General features: G+C 50.1%; 2 protein-coding genes across 3 annotated transcripts; one reads left to right on the top strand and one right to left on the bottom strand.

Moving 5' to 3' along the window:
* Positions 1 to 920: 920 nt before the first annotated feature.
* LOC129545536 (uncharacterized) lies at positions 921 to 7606 on the bottom strand. Its single transcript, XM_055409866.2, has 3 exons — positions 6018 to 7606; positions 5693 to 5806; positions 921 to 3727 (listed from the first exon to the last, which is right to left on the bottom strand). The coding sequence occupies exons 1-3, from the start codon at positions 6220 to 6222 to the stop codon at positions 2550 to 2552; spliced, it is 1497 nt and encodes a 498-aa protein (XP_055265841.1). The 5' UTR covers positions 6223 to 7606; the 3' UTR covers positions 921 to 2549.
* Positions 7607 to 19342: 11736 nt separating this feature from the next.
* On the top strand, positions 19343 to 24488 carry PRR14 (proline rich 14). 2 transcript variants are annotated; one of them, XM_055409865.2, is made up of 12 exons: positions 19343 to 19668; positions 20429 to 20500; positions 20625 to 20793; positions 21362 to 21483; positions 21558 to 21747; positions 22033 to 22076; positions 22278 to 22387; positions 22694 to 23282; positions 23420 to 23489; positions 23573 to 23664; positions 23924 to 23995; positions 24086 to 24488. In XM_055409865.2, the coding sequence occupies exons 2-12, from the start codon at positions 20478 to 20480 to the stop codon at positions 24366 to 24368; spliced, it is 1764 nt and encodes a 587-aa protein (XP_055265840.2). In that variant the 5' UTR covers positions 19343 to 19668; positions 20429 to 20477; the 3' UTR covers positions 24369 to 24488. The 2 variants fall into 2 exon arrangements, with proteins under 2 accessions (XP_055265840.2, XP_088689375.1); XM_088833249.1 differs by lacking the exon at positions 20429 to 20500 and having other exon boundaries at positions 19344 to 19668.
* Positions 24489 to 24700: the final 212 nt, after the last annotated feature.

Below are 24700 nucleotides of genomic sequence, written 5' to 3'. Positions count from 1 at the left end.
TAGAGGAAATCCAGGCATACCTGTATTGGGAAGCACTGTAGGAGGGGCCTCCCCTGACAGCAAGTAAGAACAAGTGATCACACAGAACTTTTGGAGTGACAATATAGAGTGGAATGTTAAGGGAGTTCTTATTTGACACCCTGTTTTCTTAGTGAAAGAGAAGGCAGTCAGTGGTTTGGGACCTATGAAAGACAGTAATGTTGAAAGTTCAGCTGAGGATGGAGTGGAAAGGCTGGCTCCTCTCAGCAGCATTGTAATTGTCTTCCTTCATAGCCCACACACAGGCATAAAGACAGATGGGAAATAGACCCATAATGGCACTGTAGATTAGTTCATTCTTTCGGTCACAAGTAACAAACTCTTAACTACCAGAAAGCAGAAGAGAGAATTACTTGGAAGAATACTGGGATCAACAACTGACTACAGGGACTTCCCTGACGGTCCAGTGATTAAGAATCCAAGCTTCCACTGCAAGGGTCGTGGGTTCAGTTCCTGGTCAGGGACCTAAGATCCCGCAAGCTATATGGCACAGCCAAAAACAAAAACTCTCCCACTGGCTACAGTTGGTTAAAGATCAACCAGCTGAAGTTCGGATCCTGGGACTGATGAGGAAACCTAAGAACTTTTCTCATCTCGGCCCTCCACAGACCACATACTGGGACTGCCTACCAACAGCTCTGAAATTTTATGAGTTACAACTGAGGTCCAAAGAAATTTCTAAAATTCCTAGGAAAGGAAATGGTTGGGTTAGCCTGGTGATAAAAGTAGGGAAAAGAACCAGTTCTACAACAAAAGGTGAGGCAGAATTCTAATGGTCTCTGCTAGGGAAGAGCAAGGTTTCCATCAGAACTATAAAAATGTCTCCTCAGTCAAGGAACTAGATTTACATTTTATAAACAATAATTCCACAAGGAACATAGTCACTCATCAGACATTTTAATGAATCCCAATCTGATATGACCTCTGCTTTGGGGGTAGCCCATCAATCCAAGAAGAAACAGTTACAATGCAACTTGCTAAAAACCAGAACAGAGGTAATTACAAACACTGCCCCAGCCACACACCCCTGGGGCTGATGGCAGAAGAAATGAGGGAAGAAGCAATGGGTAGGAGGATGACCGACTTCAAGGGTTGGACCATACATCACGTTTGGAAATTCCAATTTGGTGCAGCTCCCCAAGGCCAAGTGGTAGGCCTTGTTTAATTCAGTAAAGTTTTACTGAGTACCTACTTAGGGATGGGTGCCATGAAGGCATATCAAAGGTTAAAACATGTTGCTGCTGCCATATGGAGCTTCTGTGAGGGAGGCAGGCATGAACACAACTTGATGACTAGACTTCTGCTTCATATTCAATTACCTAATTTTCTAACTTCCCTGAATGGCCTCGCCTCATTTCATGAAAGATGCTGACAGAGGAATCAACAGAAGGTACTAGTGTCTCCTTATTCTCATGAGAATCAGGGAGGAGTGAGACCCAGTTCCCAAGAAATTCAAATCCACCAGATAAAGTACAAGCTGGTCCTAGTTTTACTTCTTGCTGCTAGACCTCAGCTCCCCCACCCTGCTTTTCCTTAAAATCAGTCTCCCAAAGCTCACTGTGCTTATGTCCCAGACCTACCTTGAACCAAACTTCCAAACACAGGGTGCAGAAGACTTAGCTTCACAGCATATGGTTTAAAAAGAAATAAAGCCTTGGTACACTGTCACCACCTCCAAATCCAGTGCAATCTAGACCTCGTCAAACAAGTACAGACCAAGGGGATAGAGTGCACACTACGATGCTGGCTTATTTTGTATGATTCTTTAAAAAAGACATTGAAAAACCAGCACCTGCCTGGGGAGAGATCACATGTGGGAACTGAAAGCCCGTCTTTTAGGAATGATTGACCAAATTAATGCTATTTAACCTGAAAACATGGAAACAACATATCTGTCATTAAGTTTTCTGAAGGGCTGCCACTTAGATCAAGTTTTAAACATATTCTGGGCAAGGCTTCCAGGGAAGGAGAATGTAGTACTTAAGGACTTTCTAAAGGTCAGAGCTATGCCACAGTGAAAGGACTCGCCTTGTGAGGTAGTGAGCTGCATTAAGGGAGGTTTTAAAGGGCAGAAGACCACTTGGCAGGAATACTGTCAAAGGGGGCTAAACCAAGTTTGTTTCAAACCTAGCAAGGAAGAAGAGGCAGGGGAGGGGGAAGATCTTGCACCCCATGTATGGGATCCTCCTGACTGCATGCACAAACTAGAAAACACAGCCCCTGAATTAGATGGGGAGAACCTTTAGCCTGATACCCCACACACAGCAAGTCCTTTAGGACAGGCAGGTTGGAAAATTTTTACCGCATTAATGTCCCCTCTCCTAACTGGGACTGTCTGTTCCAGACGCATGTATTAAGGCAGCCAGCATGGTAGAATACACTAAAGTTCAGCTCTGTGTAGCAAGAGACGTGGGTTTTAGTTCTGACTCTGACCTGTAGGACCAGGGGGCTCCTTCCCTTTTCTGGGCCCCCTCCATGAAGTGAAATGAGCTTACACGGTCCCTCCCCTTTTAAAGAGCTTGGCCTTTCTGGCTAGGCGCCCCTATGGCAGATCGAGGGCCACAGTTCTGGACCCCGGGGCTACACTTGTGGACCGCCAGAGACCACCTCTGGCGGAAGCAGCGGCCACACTCCAGGCAGGGGAAGGGCTTCTCCCCCGTGTGCAGGAGCTGATGCTGAGCCAAGTGGCTCCACTGGGCAAAGCGCTTGGAGCACAGGTCGCAGGCATAAGGCCGCTCGCCCGAGTGGACTCGCCGGTGGCTGGCCAGCAGTGAGGGGTAGGCGAATCGGCGACCACAGTCATCACAGGCGTGCAGCTTCTCCTCAGTGTGCGTGCTGCGGTGGATGGCGAGGGAGCCGCTCCGTCGGAAGGCGCGGCCGCAGTCGGGGCAGGGGTACGGCTTCTCTCCCGTGTGCAAGAGCTGGTGCTGGAGCAGCGTGCTGCGCTGGGAGAAGCGGGCTTCGCAGTGCTCACAGGCGTAGGGACGTTCCCCGGAGTGCACCCGCCGGTGACTGACCAGGCGAGAGGAGGACGAGAAGCGCCGCTCGCAGTCTGGGCACGGGTAGGGCTTCTCGCCCGTGTGGATGCGCTGGTGGATGACCAGGGCGGTGCGCTGGCGGAAGCGCCGGTTGCATTCTAGGCAGGTGTAGGGCTTCTCTCCGGTGTGTGTGCGCTGGTGGATGGCGAGAAGGGAGGGGTAGGCGAAGCGACGCCCGCAGCTAGGGCATTGGTGGGGTTTTTCACCCGTGTGCGTGGTCCGGTGATTGGCCAAGGACCGACTCCTCCGGAAGCAGCGGCCACAGTCAGGACAGTGGTAGGGCTTCTCACCTGTGTGGATGACCTGGTGCTGGGAGAGGTTCTTGCGCTGGGAGAACCGCTTGCCACACTGGTCACAAACGTAGGGACACTCCCCAGAGTGTGCCCGCCGATGACTGACCAGCAGGGACGGGTAGGAAAAGCGGCGCCCACAGTCCGGGCAAGGGTAAGGCTTTTTCAGATTCTGGGCACACTTGTGGCTCTGCAGGGCCAGGTGATCGGGAAAGGTACAACCACAGTCAGGGCAGATGGGACCTCCTGAGGTCTGCCGAGGGATCAGTCGGGGCTTGCTGGGCCGCCGGCCACGCTTCCCCTTTCGGGGCGCCTCCTTAGGCGGGAATACTTCCCTCTCTTCATTCTTCTTTCTGGTTTCTACAGGGACACAAAAGAGAAATTAACAAATACTGGGCTTCTACTTTTTCCTATTAGTGTTACAGGTTATAAAACAATCAGACTCAACGCCATCTTAAAGGAGTGTTAGTGACACAGAAAACCAACGAAGTGAGACATACCACTCCAGAATATGGAGGGTATTACCGAAGCCCCTAATCCAGCTTGGAGAAGTCAGGGAAGGTTTCTTGGAAAGATTAAGCTGACTATAAAAACTAAAAAGTTTTTGAAGAGGTTAAATTTAAGGCAAGAAATGAAAACAAATGAGGTATGATCTGGCAGTAACTAGGTCATAAGGCCCTCTAAGTCCATGCTTCTCAACATTTATTGTGATCCTAATCATTTGGAGGGTTTAATGAAACACATTGGGGCTTTGCAGGTGACACAGTGGTAAAGCTGCCTGCCAATGCAGGAAACTCAGGAGATGTGGGTTCAATTCTCGGGTTGGGAAGAATCCCTTAGAGAAGGAAATGGCAACTAAATCCAGTATTCTTGTCTGAAGGATCCCATGGACAGAGTAGCTTTGTGGGCTACAGTCCATGGAGTCGCAGAGTTGGACATGACTCAGCGACTGAGCATGCACGCATGAAACAGACTGCTGGGCCCTACTCCCAGTTTGGGATTCAGCACGTCTAAGGTGGGGCCTGGGATTCTGCATTTTCTAACACACTCCCAAGTGATGCTGCTGCTGCTGGTGGTTGTCCAAGACCACACTCTGAGAACCAAACCTAAATATACAGCCAAATCAACTGGGGCTATTGAAAATACACACACACACACACACACACACACACATCCATCTATATAAGTAAATGAACCGTTCTGTTCTGGGATAAGATCCAGAAATGTGTATTTTCACCAAATTCCCCAACTGACTTACATATAACTGCCAACCATTTGACAACTGCCTTGGCAAAAACAGAAGTTTTAAGCAAGGAAGTATGTCAAAACTTAGAAAAATCCCTGCTCTTTAGAGAACCTGGCAAAGAAACTCCAGCCCAGAGTTGCATCTGCCCCTGTAGGTGGATCTGGGGTCCTTCTACCTGAATGGCCTTAGTCAGAGCCTTGCTTCATCCTGAGGGCTAAAGATTCCTGCACCGATCAGGGTCACTTGGCCAGAAGGGCAAAAAGAGGCCAGTGCACACCAGACCACTCTTCCCCATTGGATCCTTTCAATCCAAACCTGGAAAACTCAAGAGGTATAGGCTTTCTCAGTGTTAGCTGCTCAGTCCTGTCTGACCCTGCGACTCCATGAACCGCAGTCCACCAGGCTCTTCTGTCCACCAAATTCTCCAGGCAAAAATACTGGAGTGAGGTGCCATGCCCTTCTCCAGGGAATCTTCCTGACCCAGGGATTGAATCTGGGTCTCCTGCATTGCAGGCAGATTCTTTACCTTCAGAGCTTCCAGGGAAGCCCTATAGGTTCTCTTAGAGCCCAATTTAAAACAGGCTGGAAGCAGAGTCCTGGGAAGGAGGCAAGAGGGTGGTGGAGGTGGAGGTTTAGTTGCTCCATCATGTCTGACTCTTTGCGACCCCATGGACTGTAACCCAACAGGCTCCTCTGTCCATAGGATTCTCCAGGCAAGAACACTGGAATGGAGAGCCATTTCCTTCTCCAGGGTATCTTCCTGACCCAGGGATCCAACCAGGGTCTCCTGCATTGGCAGGTGGATTCTTCATCACTGAGCCACCTGGGAAGCCCCAAGAGGGTGGGAACTCTGTTTTAAAAAGTTCACTGATCCATTTACACAACAGACAACTGCATGTGGTCAGTTCAGAAACTGACAACAGGGATTGGACACCATCAGAGACAAAACCCTTAAAGTCGTGAAAATAAACACAGTAAATGGAGCATTCCGGCTTGGATCATGGCTACCCCTCGGCACCGAAAAACTCTGGACTGAGTCATTAGAGGTTGCAAGCCCTCCAGATGCATTTTTCACTCACTTCTTTGGACTGCTACCCCTTTTGGGCACTCCTGTGGATCCAGGGCAGCCGGTTCCCAATCATCGGTATTTCGTTCCAACCAGGAGATGAGGGCTGGTTTGGGACCTGCGCACCCTGGGGGAAGGAGAACCAGTCAGGCCCAGCTCATACACAATGCTGGGTAGATTGATCTACCTGGTGGCATCATCTGCCCAGCCCCCGTCCTCCTCCCCTGACACAACCTGGTCGCAAGCCAGGACCCTGGACCTCTAGACTCCCTGCCTCCTCCCACCCCCAGCTCCTCCATCCCTTCCGGCCCGCGGAAGCACACTGGGCCGGGCCTCACCGAGCGCGCCCAGGTGGCCGTAGGTCTCCTGCATCACGTCCCGGTATAGGGCCCTCTGCGCGGGCCGCAGACACCCCCATTCCTCCCGGGAGAAGTACAAGGCCACGTCCCCGAACTTCACCGCCCTCGGTCTCCTTCCCCTTCTCCGGCCGGGTCTAGCCTCTCCTGGTCCCCGAGCAGGGTGCGGAGCCGAAGGCCGCGCCATTGGACCCGAGAAGCCGGCACCACGGCCTTGCCCGTCCCAGCCTCGGCCCCTGAGAGCTGGAGGGGCCGGGAATTTGGGAGCCCCCGCCGGACCCTTGCGGAGCGAGCCGGGCAGGCCCGGCGGGAACCGGAATCAGCCGCCTGCGGGGCTAACGGAAACCTTTCGCTGTTATTCAGGAAACTCCTGCCCGAACTTGGGTGAAAGGCACCGGAAGATGCCTTCGGGGAAAATGGCGGCGCCGCTACTGCACCGCCTTTGCCTGAAACACAGGCAGCTTCCAGCTATCGATTTTATTGACCGGAGCGCCATGCCGGCTGCCTAACCTCTTTGCCCTCAAGTGTGATGGCGCTGCGATTGGGCTTCACGCCCTTTTTCCCCCCCGTTCCACCCGCTCATTGGGCGGCGGCCGAAGATCGAGCATTCTGATTGGGTGATGCCGAAAGCGGCCTGTTTGAACGAAGCCAACGGAAGCGTAAGGGCAGAAAAGCTGGACCCTCGGGTCGAGTGACTGCCAGGAGTCTTGAGGCCGAAAGGGGCGAACTCGTCGGGGTCAGAAACGGTCCCCTGTTCTCTAGAGGTGCAGCCTAGCCGAGGGAGGGAAGGATTTCAGCGACGGAGCCACTCTGGCCAACCGGGGGCCGAGATTTCCCTGGGTTGTCTTTCCTGGCTTTCTCTTCCGATAGTGGGTTAGTTCCTTATTGCCCTTTGGGGAAGGGAATTAACGTTAAGTGTTTCCTGTGCGCAGGTACCACGCCAAACATATTAGGCATTTCAACTTATTTATTTTTTGCTACTTCTGTGTGAAGTGATGGTTATCACCCTGGTTCTACCGATGAGGAAAAACTCAAGAGGGTACTTGCTAGTAAGCAGAAGGAACAAAGATTTTGTGGTACTGAAGAAAAACGCACCAGCCTAAAACTTGCGAGTTGAGTTTTATTCAAGGACCTTAACTGAGGACTATATTCTCTCCGATAGCTCTGAGGAACTACTCCGAGGAAGGAGCCAGTATATATAGCAGATTTTGTTGGAAATATTTTTGGAAATAATATTTCCACAAAAAATGTGTTGGAAATATAAACATTATATAAAATTATAAAATCAAAAGATTATTGCTGATCACAAAAAAAAAAAAACCCAACATTTCAAATTAATGATACTGTGCTTTTTCTCTGTTGGAAGAGCGTCGGAACGTGTTGAAATTGTTCTTTAGATATGAAACTTATTGTAACTATCTAGCCCAGTATCTAGGAGAAGGCAATGGCAAGCCACTCCAGTACTCTTGCCTAGAAAATCCCATGGATGGGGGAACCTGCTAGGCTGCAGTCCGTGGGGTCGCTAGGGGTCGGACACGACTGAGTGACTTCACTTTCACTTTTCACTTTCACACATTGGAGAAGGAAATGGCAACCCACTCCAGTGTTCTTGCCTGGAGAATCCCAGGGACGGGGAAGCCTGGTGGGCTTCCGTCTATGGGGTCGCACAGAGTCGGACACGACTAAAGTGACTTAGCAGCAGCCCCGTATCTAAAGAATAGAATGTTTCCTGTATTTTTCTGCCTTGAATTCCCCTCAGGGTGCCTCTTAGGACAGGGGCAGGGGGACTTGGAGGTTTTAGTGGCTGATGGCTTGATGGTGGGCAACATTTGCTGTTTAGTCATTCATTTATTCATGCCAACGTTGTGGCATGAATAGCAGGATATCTTCCCTCTCTATAGGACCCCACCCTCTTGGTGGGGGGTACCCCCCCCACCAGGCTTGTGAGATCTTAGTTCCCCCATCAGGGACTGAACCCTAGCCACAGAAGCAAGAGCCTAGAATCCTAACCCCTTGGCCACCAGGGAACTCCCATACAGGCCCCCTCTTGGTCATAAATTCAAGTAAGGTTTAAGAGGCATTTCATGATCAATTTGTCCCATGGAACCAGGGATTTTCATTCCTAGATCAGAGGAGGATTTTATTGATCAGCCACCCAATATGCTATTTTTGGATTAGGACCAAGAAATGTTTTCCCCTGTTGCTTCTTCATACTTAGAGTCACACTGTTACAATTATTTAATATAGAGTTATATATATGATCAATTGCCTCAAGACATTTTAGCCACCATTAATTCTGTTGGAGGCCTGGTTATACATTGGGTGATGCAAGAGGCAACAATCTTATAAAATAGATAGGGTATAAGTAATACAGCTAGTAATATTAGTAAGATTATAGTACAGCAGAGAGACACAGGGCTTCCCTTGTGGCTCTGTCAGGAAAGAATCTGCCTGCAAAGAGGGAGACCTGGGTTTGATCCCTGGGTTGGGAAGATCCACTTGAAGAGGGCACAACAACCCACTCCAGTATTCTTGCCTGGAGAATCCCCATGGACAGAGGAGCTTGATGGGCTGCAGTCCATGGGGTTGCAAAGAGTCGAACACGACTGAGAGACTATGCACAGCACAACAGAGAGACACAAAGCATACATAATTTGAAAACAACAAAAAGAGAACAAATTTCAATGATTAGTATATTTAGTTGTGATTTGGTTATAAGAAGCCATTAAGTCCAGATATGAACTAGCTATGCTCAGTCACTCAGTTGTGTCCAACTCCTGTGACCCCCATGGACTGTAGCCCAACAGGCTCCTCTGTTCATGGAATTCTCCAAGCAAGAATACTGGAGTGGGTTGCCATTTCCTATTCCAGGGGATCTTCCCGACCCAGGGATCAAGCCCCCATCTTGTGCATCTCTTGCATTGGCAGGCAGATTCTTTTTTTTATGACAGCAGAATTAAGGCAGAAAATAGTGACCTATAGAGGACAACTATCATATATAACATGAATTTTACCTTGTAAATGGATCACAGAAGACATTTATAACTAAAAGTCAGAACAATATAAATCTCACTGCATATCATGTGGCTTTTCCAACTAGACCAACTTTAAATGAAACAACTTTAAAATAAAGCGAAGTACCAAAAAGACTAAATTTATGAATGGATCTAGAGAGTAGTACATCAGCTTACTATGTTCCCTGCTGCTGCTGCTAAGTCACTTCAGTCGTGTCTGACTCTGTGTGAACCCATAGACAGCAGCCCACCAGGCTCCCCCGTCCCTGGGATTCTCCAGGCAAGAACACTGGAGTGGGTTGCCATTTCCTTCTCCAATGTGTGAAAGTGAAAAGTGAAAGTGAAGTCGCTCAGTCATGTCTGACTCGTAGCGACCCCATGGACTGCAGCCTACCAGGCTCCTCCGTCCATGGGATTTTCTAGGCAAGAGTACTGGAGTGGCTTGCCATTGCCTTCTGGCAGGCAGATTCTTAACCACTGTGCTACCAGAAACAGTATAGCAGTTCCTCAGAAATTGAAAAATAGAATTTATTACCTAGCAACTCCACTTTGAGTATATACTCCAAAGAAGTCGAAGCAGGGTCTTGAGGAGATATTTATACACACACGTGTTTATAGCAGCATTATAGCCAAGAGGTGGTAGCAACCCAAGTATCTGTGGACCAATGAATGGATAATGAAAATGTGTTGTTTACAAACAATGGAATATTAACCAGTCTTTAAAAACTAAGAAATTCTGCAACATGCTACAACTTGGGTGAAACTTGAGGACATTATACTAAGTGAAATAAACCAGTCACAAAATGATAAATACTGTATGGCTGCACTTATATATGAAGTATCTAAAGTAGCCAGTTTCATAGAAACAAATTAGCATGGTGGTTGGGTGATTACCATGGGCTGAGGAGAGGGGAATATGAAGGTGTTTTTTTTCTTTTTTTTTCCTCTTTCTTGTTTTCTTTTTTGTTGTTATTCTAGTGGGGTTATAGAAAGGACTATATACCATGATTGGATGGGAGTTAGTCCAGGGGTGCAAGGTTGGCATGACATCTGAAAATTCATGTAATACATCATGTGTCAATAAAATAAAGACAAAGACCACAGAATCATCTTAACAGATGTGCAAAAATAATTTGACGAAGTCTTTTACATTTCATTTACATGCAGTGTCCATAAAAGGCACATCTACAGAGGCTGAAAGAAGATGAGTGGTTGCCAGGAGCTAAGGGAGGGGAGAATGAGGAGTGATGGCTGAGGAGTTTCTTTCTGGGGTTATGAAAATATGCTTAGGAGAAGGAAATGGCAACCCACCCCAGTATTCTTGCCTGGAAAATCCCATGGATGGAAGAGCCTGGTAGGCTACAGTCCATGGGGTCACAAAGAGTCGGACACAACTGAGTGACTTCACTTCACTTTAAGGATCAGGAACACAGATTCCTTTGCTTTTTCCATCAATGTCCTATACATAGAAGGTCTTGGTATTTGTTGAATGACTTTTTAAGGACATAATATTTTGTAAAGAATTCTATGAGAAACATTTTAATAAAGCAATCAAAATTTAAAAAAATAAAAAAGTAGACCACGCAAATGCCTGTCCTAACTACTGAAAATAAGAACAGCATTATAAACTCTCTGCCTCACAGAGAATTTTGTCCAAGGCCCTAATATCTAGGGGGAAATCTCTGTTTTCCTCAATAATAAGCAAGATATACAGATTAAACTGAGAAATATTGTACAAGGAAAGGGATAGATACTGTCCAAAACACTCAAATTGTTTAATATAAAAGCCATAGGGTATAAGCCACCACTTGATGACTTCTGTTTTTCAACTGAATGGGACTGCATTGTTAGCCCCTAAAAATTTAACAGGAATCTGATTTTTTCATACAAAATTAAAAAAAAAAAAGAAAAGAAAATGTGCTTAGTTGATTGTGGTGATTGTTTCATAACTCTAAATATACAAAACAACAACAACAACCCACAACCATTGAATTGTACAGTTTAAACGGGTGAATTATATGGTGTGTGAATAATATCTCAATAAAGCTGTTAAAAACACACACACAAAAAATTATGTCCTAGTCATAGACATAGCAAGATGATCGTGGTAATTATATAAGGCTTTCGAGACACTCTAGGACAGCCCCTCCCCAAGCTTCAGCTCACTACGCCCTCCGTTCCTCTCCCCTTCAGGCATTTTGCCCGGTTTGAGTAATCCGCTTCTGCGGTTCTCGGCTCTCGCCTAAGAACTCGCTTACTTAGGTACGCTGTGAATAGATGAATAAAAAGCAAAAATAGGCATAGGGAGGAGACCACGAAAGGCCCTCACAGAGCGCCCCCAGGTGGCCGTAGGTCTCTACATCACTCGGTAAAGAGCCTTCTGCGCCTCAGAGTTCACGTCTCCAAGAAAAAATACTCGGCCGCGGCGGTAAAGCTTCACAGTTCACCGCCTCCTCGGCGGGATTCAGGCTCTGGGTTTCAGGTGCGGAACGGTGCTGGTGCGGCGCTTGAATTCTTCCAGTCCCCAAGTCCTGGTCACTCTCTTTTCCGAGCCAAGGAGCACTGCCCTGCTATACCCGGCGTCTGAGTCAGCCCGGATCTGGCTACGCGTGGGGCCAAGCTGCGGCCAAAACAGAGGAATCATAGCGTCGTGGGTCACTCTAGGACTCAAGAGTGAACAAAGGTATCGGAAAATGCCCTAAGAAAATATGGTGGCGACTGCCTTCACAACCATCATTCAAAAGCAGTCGGAAGCTAGTCATTCGTTTCCTTCAGATGATCTTATCAAATAAGAGCCAGCTCCAAATATTTAGCTCCAGCCCTTAAAACTCCTAACCCCTCATTGGTGCTTGCGGAGATTAACTTGAGGATGTGTCTTCTGACAACGCCCAGTGATTGGACTGTTTACATCTCTGAAATAACGAAGTCCACGCTGATTGGCCTCCTGGAGCAGACTCCAGGACGCTGTTGCTAGGTAACGCCTGACAGAGGACCGGGTTCGCAGATCTAAGACAGCAGTCCCCAGGAGGTTACTATGCAGGGAACCCGCACTGGTTAGCGCCTTCTGGGGGATTCTACGTCGAGTCTTTCTGTTCTGCTGACCCACAAGGCCTCAGAGTGCGTCCTGACAGCAAAATGAACTGGGTTCCTGTCCTGAGAGATGCCAGTTTTATGGAACTGAGCACCTTTATGGAATTTCTACGTTGTTCCAGGTGCAAAACAGCCTTCTCATTGGAATCATCTAACCCTGAGCATGAGTTTGAGTGAACTCCAGGAGTTGGTGATGGACAGGGAGGCCTGGCGTGCTGTGATTCATGGGGTCACAAAGAGTCGGACACAACTGAGCGACTGAACTTAACTGACCCACGCACAGTCTTCTTTCCCCAAACCCTTTTCCTTCAGTTCTTAGATGATTCATCACTTTTTCTGAGAATTTTTCTCTAGCTCTGCTTATGTCCTTTTTGGGAATCTGTATATAAGCTGAGTTTAGCATTTATGTCACTAGGCACCATTCTGTTTGCTTGTCTCTCTGTGGACAAGGACTCTCGTTGTCTTGCTTGCCATAGTATTTTTTTGTGTCTGGCATGTGGTTGGAGTTTTTAAAATGTGTTGAACAAATAGATGGACATGTCATCCCATATTTAGAGCCTTCTTGACTGCCTGGGCCCTTGCCTCCTTCACCTAGGCCTCTTTCTCTAGGGCAAAAGTCTTGGCATATGAGTGTGGTTTTCTTTTTTTTCAATATTTACTTATTTGGCTGCACTGGGTGTTAGTTGTGGCCTTTCATCTTCATTTGGGCATGCAAACTCTTAGTTGCACCATATGGGATCTAGTTCTCTGACCAGGGAATGAACCCAGGCCCCCTGCATTGGGAGCATGGAATCTTAGCCACTGGACCACCAGGGAAGTCCCTGTGAACGTTTTTTCTGCGTGTCATGGGCCTCCCTGCCCCAGCACTGCTACTGATACCACTCTCTCTCTGCCTTCCCACCTTTAATATTAGCTGCACCCATTTCTAGGCTTGTATTCTGAGTGTTGTCTAGAACTGGCTGTCACCTAAAACCACAGGGTTCCAGGAATGGCTTTGAGACAACAGGGCAGCTGTCCAGCACAACATCCTCCACTTTGGTTGAGCCAGCTTCCTCACAGGCACCATCTGTTCTCATTTTTTATTCTTTTTCAGGTGTGATAGGAGTATTCAAAATTCTTTTAACCAATATGTCCACAATGAATATTTTAAACCTCTCTCAAAAATGGCCTACTCTGAAATATTTTCATATCAATTGCAGTAGGAACTTTCAAGATTCGGATATTCCATCTTCTTTAGTACTAAAACACTGGTATTTTTGTTGGTGATGGTGCAAGTCTGGGTGCAACTGGGAGACAGAATCCACACAGCAATTTCAACAAGGATGAATTAATTATCAGTTATTCCTTGGTTGCCTAGTGGTTAGGATTCTGGGCTTTCACTGCTATGGCCCAGGTTCAATCCCTGGTCAGGGAACTGAGATTCTACGCAGCCAAAGGGGCAAGAAAAAGAAAGAAAGAAAGAAAATCAACTATAAAAGTGAAGTGAAAGTCATTCAGTCATGTCTGACTCTTTGCGACCCTATGGACTGTTGTAGTCCATGGAATTCTCTAGGCCAGAATACTGGAGTGGGCAGTCTTTCCCTTCTCCAGGGATCTTCCCAGTCCACAGATGGAGGGAACCCAGGTCTCCTGTGTTGCAGACGGATTCTTTACCAGCTGAGCCACAAGGGAAGCCCCAACTATAAAAGGGAGTTAGAGAAATGAGGGCTCGGATTATATATTAGTTTCCTAGGGCTGTCATGACAAATTACCACAAACTGACTGCCTTAAGACAACACAAGGACTTTCCTGGTGGTCCATGGTTAAGAATCCGCCTGCCAATGCAGGGGACATGGGTTTGATCCCTGGTCCAGAAAGATTACGCATGCTATGGGGCAACTAAGCCTGTGTGCCATAACTATTGAAGCCTGTGTGCTCTAGACTGTGCTCCCCAACAAGAAAAGTCACGGCAATGAGAAGCTCTCGCATCACAACTAAAGACTAGCCCCTGCTCTCCACAACTAGAGAGCGCCTGTGGGCAGCAATGAAGACCCAGTGCAGCCAAAACTAAAAATAAATAAGTAAATTTTTAAAAAGAAAATCAACACAAATCTATTCTCTTCTAGTTCTGGAGACTAGGACTCTGAAATCAAGGCATCAGCAGGGCCAAACCCCTTTAAGATCCTAAGTAGAATCTTTCCTTGCCTCTTCCTAGCTTCAGTGTTTGCTGGCAATCTCTGGCCTTTCTTGGATTTGTAGATGCATCACTCCAGTCTGTCTCTGTCACTATATGGCATTCTTCCTACGTGTCTCTGTGTGTATCTTCACATGGCCTACTCCTTTCCGTGTATCTCTGTTCAAATTTCCTTCTTCTTACAAGGACACCAGTCATTGGAGTGAGCCCCTCCCCCTGCCCCAAATTCAGTAGGACCTCATTGATTGTATCTGCAAAGAGTCTATTTCCAAACAAGGTCACAGTCAAAGGAACTAGGGGTTATTTGGCAGCGCTAGATCTTAATCTCAGCTCGCGGGATCTTCTAGTTGCAGCACACAGGATCTTTAGTTAGGGCACATGGGATCTAGTTCCCTGACCAGGGACTGAAGCCACAGCCCCTGCCTTTGGAGTTCAGAGTCTTAGCCACTGGACCACCAGGGGAGTCTCTTGAACATATCTTTTTGAAGGACACAATTCTGCCCATTAGAGATAGTAAGATGTAAAGAGAATTCTAAAGAATACAGGAAGAATGGCTCTGAGAGCAGCCACTAGGGCTTCCCTGGTGATTCAGTGATTAAGAGTCTGCCCTCCAAGGCAGTGGACTCGGGTTTGATCCTGGTCATGGAACCAAGATCCCACATGCTGCAGAGCAACTAAGCTCATGCACCACAACTACTGAGTCCAAGCACCTTAGGGCTGGCATACCACAACTAAAGAGAAGCCAACATGTCAACTAAGACCCAACATAGCCAAGTAAAAACATAAATGATCCTTTAAGAGCAGCCATTGTCCCTCAGCTGGAGATAGTGCACCAAGAAAGAACCTCTATCTGGGCCTCCCAGGGGCTGAGATCCAAGATTTTGAAAAATGTTTATCTACCTGTGGGTGCATTGGGGCTTCCCTGCTGCATGCCAGCTTTCTCTAGCTGCGGTGACTGGGGACTGCTCTCTCTTGTACTGTGCCGGTTTCTCATCGTAGTGGTTTCTCTTGTTGCAGAGCTGGGGCTCTAGGGTAGGCAGCCTCTTTGTTGTCCCTCAGCATGTGGAATATTCCCTGATCAGGGATCAAACCCACATCCCCTGCATTGGCAGGCAGATTCTTTACCACTGAGCCACCAAGGAAGCCTGGAGATTCAGAATTTTTTTGGAGAGAACACAGAAGTCACTGGAGTGCCACTCTGGTGGAACTCACTGGAAATCTTCCCTCTAGGGTACCAGGGAAAACTGTTCATGGGAATGTGTCTCACAGAGGCACTCCACTACAAACTACCCTGGGGTGTACCAGGGGAAGCTGCTGGTCACCGGGTGCTGCTGGCTGCTATGCACAGCGGGAACCCAGAAGCAAAGCGGGAAGGCAGAAGCAAAGCCCTTTCTTCCTGCAATGTTTCCCCAGTTCTCTATTGATAAAACTTAGTAAGATGCCAGCTGGCAAAGAAAAAGTAGTTCTAGGGTCCAGCTCCACTTTCACAGAGCAGGCCAAAAGAGTGACATTTTTTTTCTGAGAGGTAATAAATAAATAACTGTCACAGTGTTATATGTCTGTTTTCAGATACTAATAGGCAGCTTCCTTCACCATTCTTATTTTTTAAATTGGGGTGTAATTGCTTTACAATGTTATATTAGTTTCTGCTGTACAACGAAGTGAATCAGCTGAAAGTATACATATATCCCCTCCGTCTTGGACCTCCCTCTCACCCAGCCCCCATTTCACCCCTCTAGGTCATCCCAGAGCATCAAGCTGAGCTCCCTGTGCTATACAGCAGTGTCCCACTAGCTGTCTATTTATACGTGGTAGTGTGTATGTTGGACCTAATCTCCCAATTCATCCCACCCTCCCCTTCCCTCTGTGTTCAAATGTCTGTTCTCTATGTCTGCATCTCTGTTCCTGTCCTGCAAATAGGTTCATCTGTACCATTTTTCTAGATTCCACTTATATGCATTAATGGATGATGTTTTCTCTTTCTGACTTACTTCACTCTAGATCCATTCCATCTCTACAAACAACTCAATTTTGTTCCTTTTTATGGTTGAGTAATATTCCTGGATGTTCATTGGAGGGACTGATGCTAAAGCTGAAACTGCAATACTTTGGCCACCTCATGCGACGAGTTGACTCACTGGAAAAGACTCTGATGCTGGGAAAGGTTGGGGGCGGGAGGAGAAGGGGACGACGGAGAATGAGATGGCTGGATGGCATCACCGACTCTGTGGACATGAGTTTGAGTGAACTCCGGGAGTTGGTGATGGACAGGGAGGCCTGGCGTGCTGTGATTCATGGGGTCGCGGAGAGTCGGACACGACTGAGTGACTGAACTGAACTGAATATTCCACTGTAAATATGTACAACATCTTCTTTCCCTTCCCCTTTCCAATCCTCCCAACCATCTCCCCTCCCCTGACAGCTTCCTCATAAGCCCCCTCACTTTACCATTCAGTTCCTCCAAACTTGACCCCTGTCTATCATACCCTCCCCCACACGAAAGGAGGCAAGGTTAGAAGTGGTGGCAGGTGGCTCTCTAAACTGGAGAAGAAAAGGAGTTAGACCACAGGCAGGACCAACTCCCCCAGGTAAATAAAAATTCTAGGAAGTAGCTGACCAGAGTGGAAGAGCCCCCAGAGGTGGTCTAAAAAGCTCCTCACTAGGGGAATTAAATTGGTGCTGGTACCTGGTTGGACTACGTACTTCCCGGTGGAGGGAACTGAGGCTGACGGAAGCAATGGAGCCAATGGCCATCTTATATACAGGCATATAAACTCCAAACTCCTCGGGACAGGCACCTGTCTGTTGCCATAGCACGGCACATAGATATTGCAATTTTGCTGAATGGTTGATGCGAACCAGAGTAACAACCCCAACTCAGAGCATCCTATCATTTCTCACAGGTGGTTCTTTTTGCTTCTGAATTAAATCTTATTATTTCTGGCTGTGCTGGGTCTTCATTGCTGTGCACGGCTCCTCATTGCAATGGCTTCTCTCGTCGCGGAGCACAGGCTCTAGAGAATGGGCTCAGTAGTTGTGGCACATGAGTTTAGTTGCCCCACAGTATTTGGAATCTTCGCAGAGCAGGGATTGAACTCATGTCCCCTGCATTGGCAGGTGAATTCTTAACCACTGGACCACGGGGGAAGTCTGCAAGGGTGGTTCTTGGCAAAGGGTTGTAAGCACATTCCTCTCATCTCAACACCCTGTGGCCACAACCCAACCTAATCCACCCTGGGTGATCTAGAGCTCACGCTAGACGCTTCTGCAAACAAAGATACTGAGCAGAGCAGCTGGCTTGAGGACCAGAAGAGATAGGGTACTCTGTGAGAAGGAAGAGGCAGTTTATCATCCTCCTTTTACCTGCAGCCTGAGACTTATTTATCAGGCACATTCAGATGGGCCTTCTCACTTGATCTTCTCATTCTGTTTTGAGACGTGTATGGCAGGGCTTATTGTTCCCATTTTACAGTTGAGACCACTAAGGCCAGGACCAGTTAAGCAGATGTGAGACCCAGAGTCTAACGGGGTCCAGGGATTCTGAAGAATAGATACATGGATGTGCTGATCTCCAGCCACAGCACCTGCTCAACTGAAGGCTGGGAGGGGCCTCTAAGCACTGATCAGCACACACTGGCCTTGCCTGGGGTATGTACACAGGTAGTGGATAAGGTAAGAGTTGTTGAAAGGGTAGTCACAAAGCGGGGTGAGGCAGGTCTGAGGGTGCGAAGGCTCATCACTGCTGGCCTGGGTTGAGGGCCAAGCCCTCCCCAACCAGATTCTCAGAAACCAGGCCCTTTCTTTAGGCTACTTCCTTTACCCTTGGCATTGGCTTCTTCAGCAGACTTAGAGAATAAAAACTCAGATCAGGTTTGCTCTGCCCTTGGAAGCATTTTGTTAACCTGCAGTCTGGGAAATACCTCTGTCTTTAAGCAGGCAAGTGAAAGCCTACAGGGGGCCTCTCAATTTACAAAGATGGAGAGGGATCTCTACTTACAGCTGGAAGCATCGCCATACCAGCAGGGACCCTCCTCATGCACCTGTGTAGCCAGGCCTGCTCCAGGGGAAGACAGAAGACTTCTAGTTGAACGAGTTGTTGCTTATTCTCACCAGAAATCTCATGATGGATTTCCAGAGGACCCAGCTGGCCTTGAACTACAGAGAGTCGCTGTAGTCCGAGGACACCTATCTGGTTGAGTCTTTCATTACAGAGTTGGGGAGTCTTCACGTTCCACACCAACACTTACCAATGCCGCTCTTTTTAAATTATCCTTTCTGGGTCATTACTCTTTATCACTCAATCCCATAGAAGAGAATTATGTTGGGCCGAGCAGGTCACTCTTCATTTTCATTCAGACCTGATTTTAGGCTTTAGTCTTTTTTGTTCTATCAGGAAAAATAAGTACTAGTTTGCACCAGCGAATCCTGGGGAAAGAAAACTAGTGGAGGCATGGGCTTTGGTAAAGCAAGTGAGGGCGCATTCACAGTCCAGAAGCCAGTACAAGCCCATTACCTACCCCCAACAGCAGGCTCCTGGTTTAAAAGTTTCACGAAGCAGACTAAGAAGCAGGATCCCTGATCCCTTACTGCTAAGGATTATTTACACACCCCATCAGCCAGGCTCCTCTTCAGAGTGCTCGTGGGAGCCCGTCCTCTATAGAAACCTCCTCTCCTGCCCGAAGAGGTACACAACAGTCGGGTGAAGAGAGCGCCCCAGCCTCCTCCTCACTTTGACTCAGCCCAGTCTCTCCAGAACACCGTGCGAGCAAAGAAGCCTGAGTCGGCGGCACCGGCGCTAATCTCTGGCCCCGACCACCCCCAGCCAGACTTTTCCCTGGCAACCTGGTAACGCGATTCAGGAACCTAGAATGGCACTGGAAACCGACTCAATGGGGCCTCTCTAGGAAACTGGGAATTTCACGTATCGTTAGCACTCAGTTCACGTTTATTGGTCTAAGAACGAAAGAACCGGAAGATGCCCTTAAAAAACGTGGCGGTAGCCCAGCTTCACCAGAGTTGCCTCAGTAGCTCAAGAAACTTGCCCTAGACTTCGGCCACCCACCGGCCATAAAAGAAGACGCCGTCCGGTCCACTTTAAGTTCATCGAGGACAGCACAGTCTGCCCTCAACTATAATGGCGGCACTGCCCAAGTGGCTTCTTACCCCCTAGGCATGATGGCCGCCAGGCGGCTTCACTTAGTTTCTCACCACCCCGGAAGACCGGGACCGGCGATTGGGCGGTGCCCAAAGGCTCCGAGAAGAAGGCCCTCGGCGGTTGGGCAGTGCTGGGTAAGGCTAGTTTTAAAGGAGCCGGAGGTGGGAGCCGTCGAAGACCCGGGATCCGCGGGAGGCGGCGGTGAGCGGCGCGCGGGGGAGGGCACCGGGCGGCTGGAGAGAGGGCAGGAGGAGGGAGGGAAAGAAACTTTTGAACCATCTGGACCCGGGCTGGGGAGAGCGCTGGGCGGGGATCAGGGGAGGGCGGAGGGAGGGGGGTCTGTGGGCGGGACCTCCCGGGATTGGAGTGAAGGGGGTATCTGCTTGACAGTGGATCCCCGGGGATCCAGACTGAGTTCTTGATGTTCAAGCTCGGGCCGCCTTTGAGTGTAGCTTTGCGGAGCCGAAGCTCACAGGGAGAGGAGGATCCTCGCGCGGCGTCTGTTTGGAGGAACCGCGCTGGAGCATTGTGTCCGCGGGGATCCAGTCTAGGGGATCAGGTGGGAGGGAGGGCCGCCGGCGTGTGCGAGTATTGCTTTGGAGTCCTCGGCCACTCCCCGTGGAGAGATCCGGCGGAAACTGAGCCTCAGAGGACTGGGATCCCAGCTGATCCCGGGGATCTCAGGGCGCAATCTGCAGGGACAAAGGCCCCAGGAAGCTCGGGCCGTGGGAAAACTGGGACCATCACAACCCAGATTCTCGCGGCTCAGGCAGGGCGATCGTTGATCGCCGCGGCGGCAGAGGGGAGACACCCGTTCCCGGTAGCCAGGCGAGGGCGCCCTTACGCGCCCCAGGGCTCCGAACCGTGGGCTACCGGGAGCCGCGGGCGAACCATGAAGGGTGGAGCCCCACGGGAGGGGCTGGCCCTCACTCCCCGCTCCCCCGCTCCCCCTCCACCCCAGGCTGGAACCTGGGATCCCCCAGGGACTCCCCGGAGCCGCCGCTTCCCCCATGGACTTGCCCGGGGACTCCAGGTGAGAGCGCACCCCGCCCGCCTGTCTTGAGCCCGGGAAACGGGGAACCTGGTGGCCGTACCGGGGAAACCACAGGGCCAACAACAGGCTCAGGCGACCGTCCTCTGCTTCTCTCATCCTTCAGCACGCCTGGCAGGCAGCGTCTGTGCCGCCAACCCCTTGCTGGAGCATTATGGGGAGCCAAGAGCCCAAAACGGCCGAAACTGCAGCCTCTCGGGGCCCCTTCGCCCTTGGAAAAAGCCTCTCGGCGGGTCCTGGCCGTAGTCCTGGAAGATGTCATGGCTGCCCGCATGGTGAGCCTCTTGAACTGAGAGGCCCCCCTTCTTCATCAGGTCCCCTCAGCAAAGTCAAACTAGATCACTAGTGAAGATCACTGAGGTCCAAACACCTCATTCTCACACTCATCAGTCAGCCTCCCTAATGTTTTTTTTTGCTTGGCTTTCACTTACTCCAACCTGGAATTGGGCAGGGTCTCTGGTGCCAAAACCACATCCCCACAATTCTTAACTGTGAGAAACTCCCCTGCTTTCTTCCCAGCCCGATTTCTAGGCAATCCTTGGGAAGCAGGCTGAGGTCTTTGGCTCCATTGCACAGATTAGAAAAACTGAGGCCCCAACTAGGGCAATGACTCACTCCAGGTCACCCTGTCCTTTTCATTTATGCAAATAGCCTGGTTGACATTACCCAGGCCCCATACCAAACAGCTCCGGCCATAACTGACCTCTTCTTTGGGGACTGCAAATGAATTTCAGCCACTCTTTCTGTCATCTTGATGGCATAGGGCACTGTTAGGCATAGGGAGGCCCTGTTTGGTCCAGCCTCATTCCATCACCTTCCTCTTGACATCTCCTCCTCTCTGAGGTCCCACTGGCGCCCCAAGAAGAGAGTTCCACCCCACAGCACCACAGCAACCATCGGGATTCTGTTCGCAGCCAGCTGCCTGCCTCACCACCCCGGCAGGCCACCTGGTCCCCACAAGCCAGGTGAGCATGGCAGAATGGAGGGGAGGAGCTGGGAACACAGCTGAGCCCCACTGATCTTCCCGTTCCCTCTCTAGGCCTCCTGACCCATTGCACCTATGTCGAGAGCCCTTGAGCCATGTCCATCGGCCCCCTTCCACCCCAAGGCGGCAATCAAGGACAACACCTGGCCGAGAGGAGGGCCCTTCACAAAAGGTGGACCAGGTGCACCAGCCCACCCTGGTGGTGATGCTACAGGACATTGCCAGCTCCAGACCCCCAGCTGAGGTATGGGAACTTCCGGGAAAGATGTCAGGGGTTCAGCTGGGGGCAGGCATGCCACTGGGCATAGAAGAAAGTTGTGGGAGGACTGTGTCTGGGGTGGGTTTTGCTCAGAGCAGGGAGGATGGCATTTTAGATTGGAAGACACTGCCTGAGCAAAGACCTATATGAAAAAGTCTTTAGTGAGAACTCAGGCAGGTGTCTGAAGACTGACAGTGTCGGGATAGGGGAGCTACGGAGGCCACAGGGGGCTTCCCTGCCTCCCCATGAACACCCCCTGTTTATATCCAGGGCTTTGCTGATGAGGCTCCCAACTTCATCATCCCAGCGAGAAGGTGAGAGGGCTGGGAAGGGATTATGAAGACGTGTAGGTGGCAGCTTTTATCAAGGCAGCCAAAGCTAGGGGCATCAGACTTTACATGTCCAGTGCTTCCTTGTAGCACCTTCAGAAGCATTAAGGGACAGGGGAGGTCCTGGCTCAGGTGGGATCTGAATCTGAAAGGTTCCTCTGCCTTTAACTTGCCATTTCACACCAGAGCTGAATCCAAGGTGATGGTTCACCAGCCAAAGCCTCCATCCAGGGACCTGCCAGCCCCATCCCATCCATCTGCCCTGTCTGCAAACCCTCTGGCGAGCCCACCACCAGGTAAGGACTCAGACGGATGAGAAGGAGGGTTCTGGAAAATTCTAGCTGAGCTTAGAAGTGTCAGGTGCAGAGGTGGAGATGGGGCTTAACCCCCTCTCAGGGCGGAGCTTGGTGTGTGAAGATGCGGAGTTTAGACTTCAGAGACCTGAAGCTTAACTTCTGAATTTAAGGCTTGGTATTTTTAGGGCTGGGCTTATTCCTCAGTGGGCAAAGGTTAGTGTGTTTGGGGGAGGGGCTAAGGCTACTGAAGTGGGGCTTAGACACCTGCAGCTGAGGAATACGCACCTGACCCTCTCCTTTCCTCAGCCCCAGATCCTGTTCTGGAGCCCCCATCGACCCTACCGCCGTCCAGCCTTTTACGCCCCCGCCTCAGTCCCTGGGGCTTGGCCCCGCTCTTCCATTCCGTCCGCTCCAAGCTGGAGAGCTTTGCTGACATCTTCCTCACACCCAACAAAGCCCCGCGGCCCCCGCCCCCATCACCCCCCATGAAGCTGGAGTTGAAGATTGCCATCTCAGAGGCCGGGCAGTCCGGGTCTGCTGAGGGCACTGTGGCAGTCAGTCCCCGGCCCCCTATCCGCCAATGGCGGGCCCAAGACCAGAACCCCCCAGCACCTCTCACTAAGCCCTCTCTGGGCCGAAGCCACTCCTGCCCTGACCTGGGGCCCCCTGGCCCAGATCCCTGCAGCTGGCCCCCTGTTCCAGCCCCCACAAGCCGGCCACGGCCTCGGCGGCACACGGTGGGTGGTGGAGAGATGGCCAAAGCCCCACCACCCCCTCGGCCCTGTCTCCGGAAAGAGGTCTTCCCTCTTGGAGGAGTGGGAGGCTCTCCTCCCCTCATCACATCTTGCTCGTCTACTGCATCCACCTCCTCCTTCTCTGAACCTGCAGAACCCAGGTAGTGCTCTTGATAAACCCTCCTTAAAGCTCTGGCCACAGGAGGGGGCCCAGCCTCCTACCCTAGTATCCAGTGGGCAGGAGAAGGGGAGGTAGCTGGGAATGCTGTTTGGCTCTGAGCCTTGACCTTCTCTACAGGTTGAGCTCAACCAACAGAAAGGAGCCAAGGGCCCCAGAAGACCAGGTGCTTTCAGACCCCGAGACCAAGGTAGGGGTACAGGTGAACGGGGAGGAGACAAGCGGGAGCCTGAGCCCATGCTGCACTTTTTACCCTCTGCCCCATCTCTGCAGACCATCGGGAAGGTTTCTCGATTCAGAATACGCAGGACACCGGCCCGTTCTCAAATAAACCTCACACCAATGGGGCTGCCTCGGCCAGTCAGGTGAGAAGCTTGTCGTGCATGGATCTGAAGCAGGTGTAGGCTCGGGTCCCCTGAGTGTGGCTGTGCTTCCTCTCGGTCCAGCTTGGAGGAGTCCATTTGATCTGGACATGGTTTGCATGTAGAACCATCTGTCTGCCTCAGGCAGCACTCCTGGCTCCTGGCAGATCCTAGAAACTGAAATATAGACCAGGCCTTACTTATCCCTTCTCCAGGCCCTCTGGCCCCAGATTTCTCAGTGACCTCTGCTCTTGGCTTGTAGGTTGAACAAGAAGGAGTTCAGCTTGGAAGAAATTTACACCAACAAGAATTACCAGTCACCCACAACCAGGAGGTGAGAAACTTTGAAGGCTTAGGGGTGACAGAGGGAAAACTGGAATCAGGGGGCGTGCTGGTAAACTGGACTCCTCCCTACCTGGTCCAGGACCTTTGAGACCATCTTTGAGGAACCCCGGGAGCGCAATGGGACTCTGATTTTCACCAGCTCGAGGAAGCTCCGGCGGACTGTAGAATTTCGGGACAGCAGTCTTCCTCGATCCCGGCGTCCATCTCGCGGGGCCCGGGCTACCGCTGGCAGGACCCTTCCTCCCAATCTGGCCCCCAGCCCAGATGTAGAACCCCTGCTGCAGCAGCGACTCCAGGAGCTGGACGCCTCACTCCTGGAGGAGGAGGAAGAAGGGGATCAAGATCGGCCCCATCGGACTTAGAAGCTCCATCTGTTTGTCTGTCCATGCGTCCTGAGGGGGTGGGGGGAAGTCTCTGAGGCAGTTATAATTTTTTCTCTATATTTCTAGTAAAGTTTTCGATATGTTTCTGATTCTTCTGTATGTCTCTAGCAGAGTTTGAGATTCATTGCCAGTACTGGCTGATGTTTCCACTTTGGCCTGCAAAACTGGGAAATGAGGGTAGTACCAGGAAAGACCATGAAGTGGGATATAGGGAACAGGGTAGAGGAATGGTCATTGGAGATACCTTCTTGGGTTGAGAATTTTCCTATGCAGAGGGATACTTCTGAATCTGCTCCAGAAGACACTGTGAT

The sequence above is a fragment of the Moschus berezovskii genome, chromosome 27, assembly GCF_049115385.1.
Source record: "Moschus berezovskii isolate FMDL1 chromosome 27, NW_MosBer_1.0, whole genome shotgun sequence".
In the NCBI taxonomy this organism is placed as follows: Eukaryota; Metazoa; Chordata; class Mammalia; order Artiodactyla; family Moschidae; genus Moschus; species Moschus berezovskii.
This window is presented reverse-complemented; position numbering and strand designations above follow the sequence as displayed.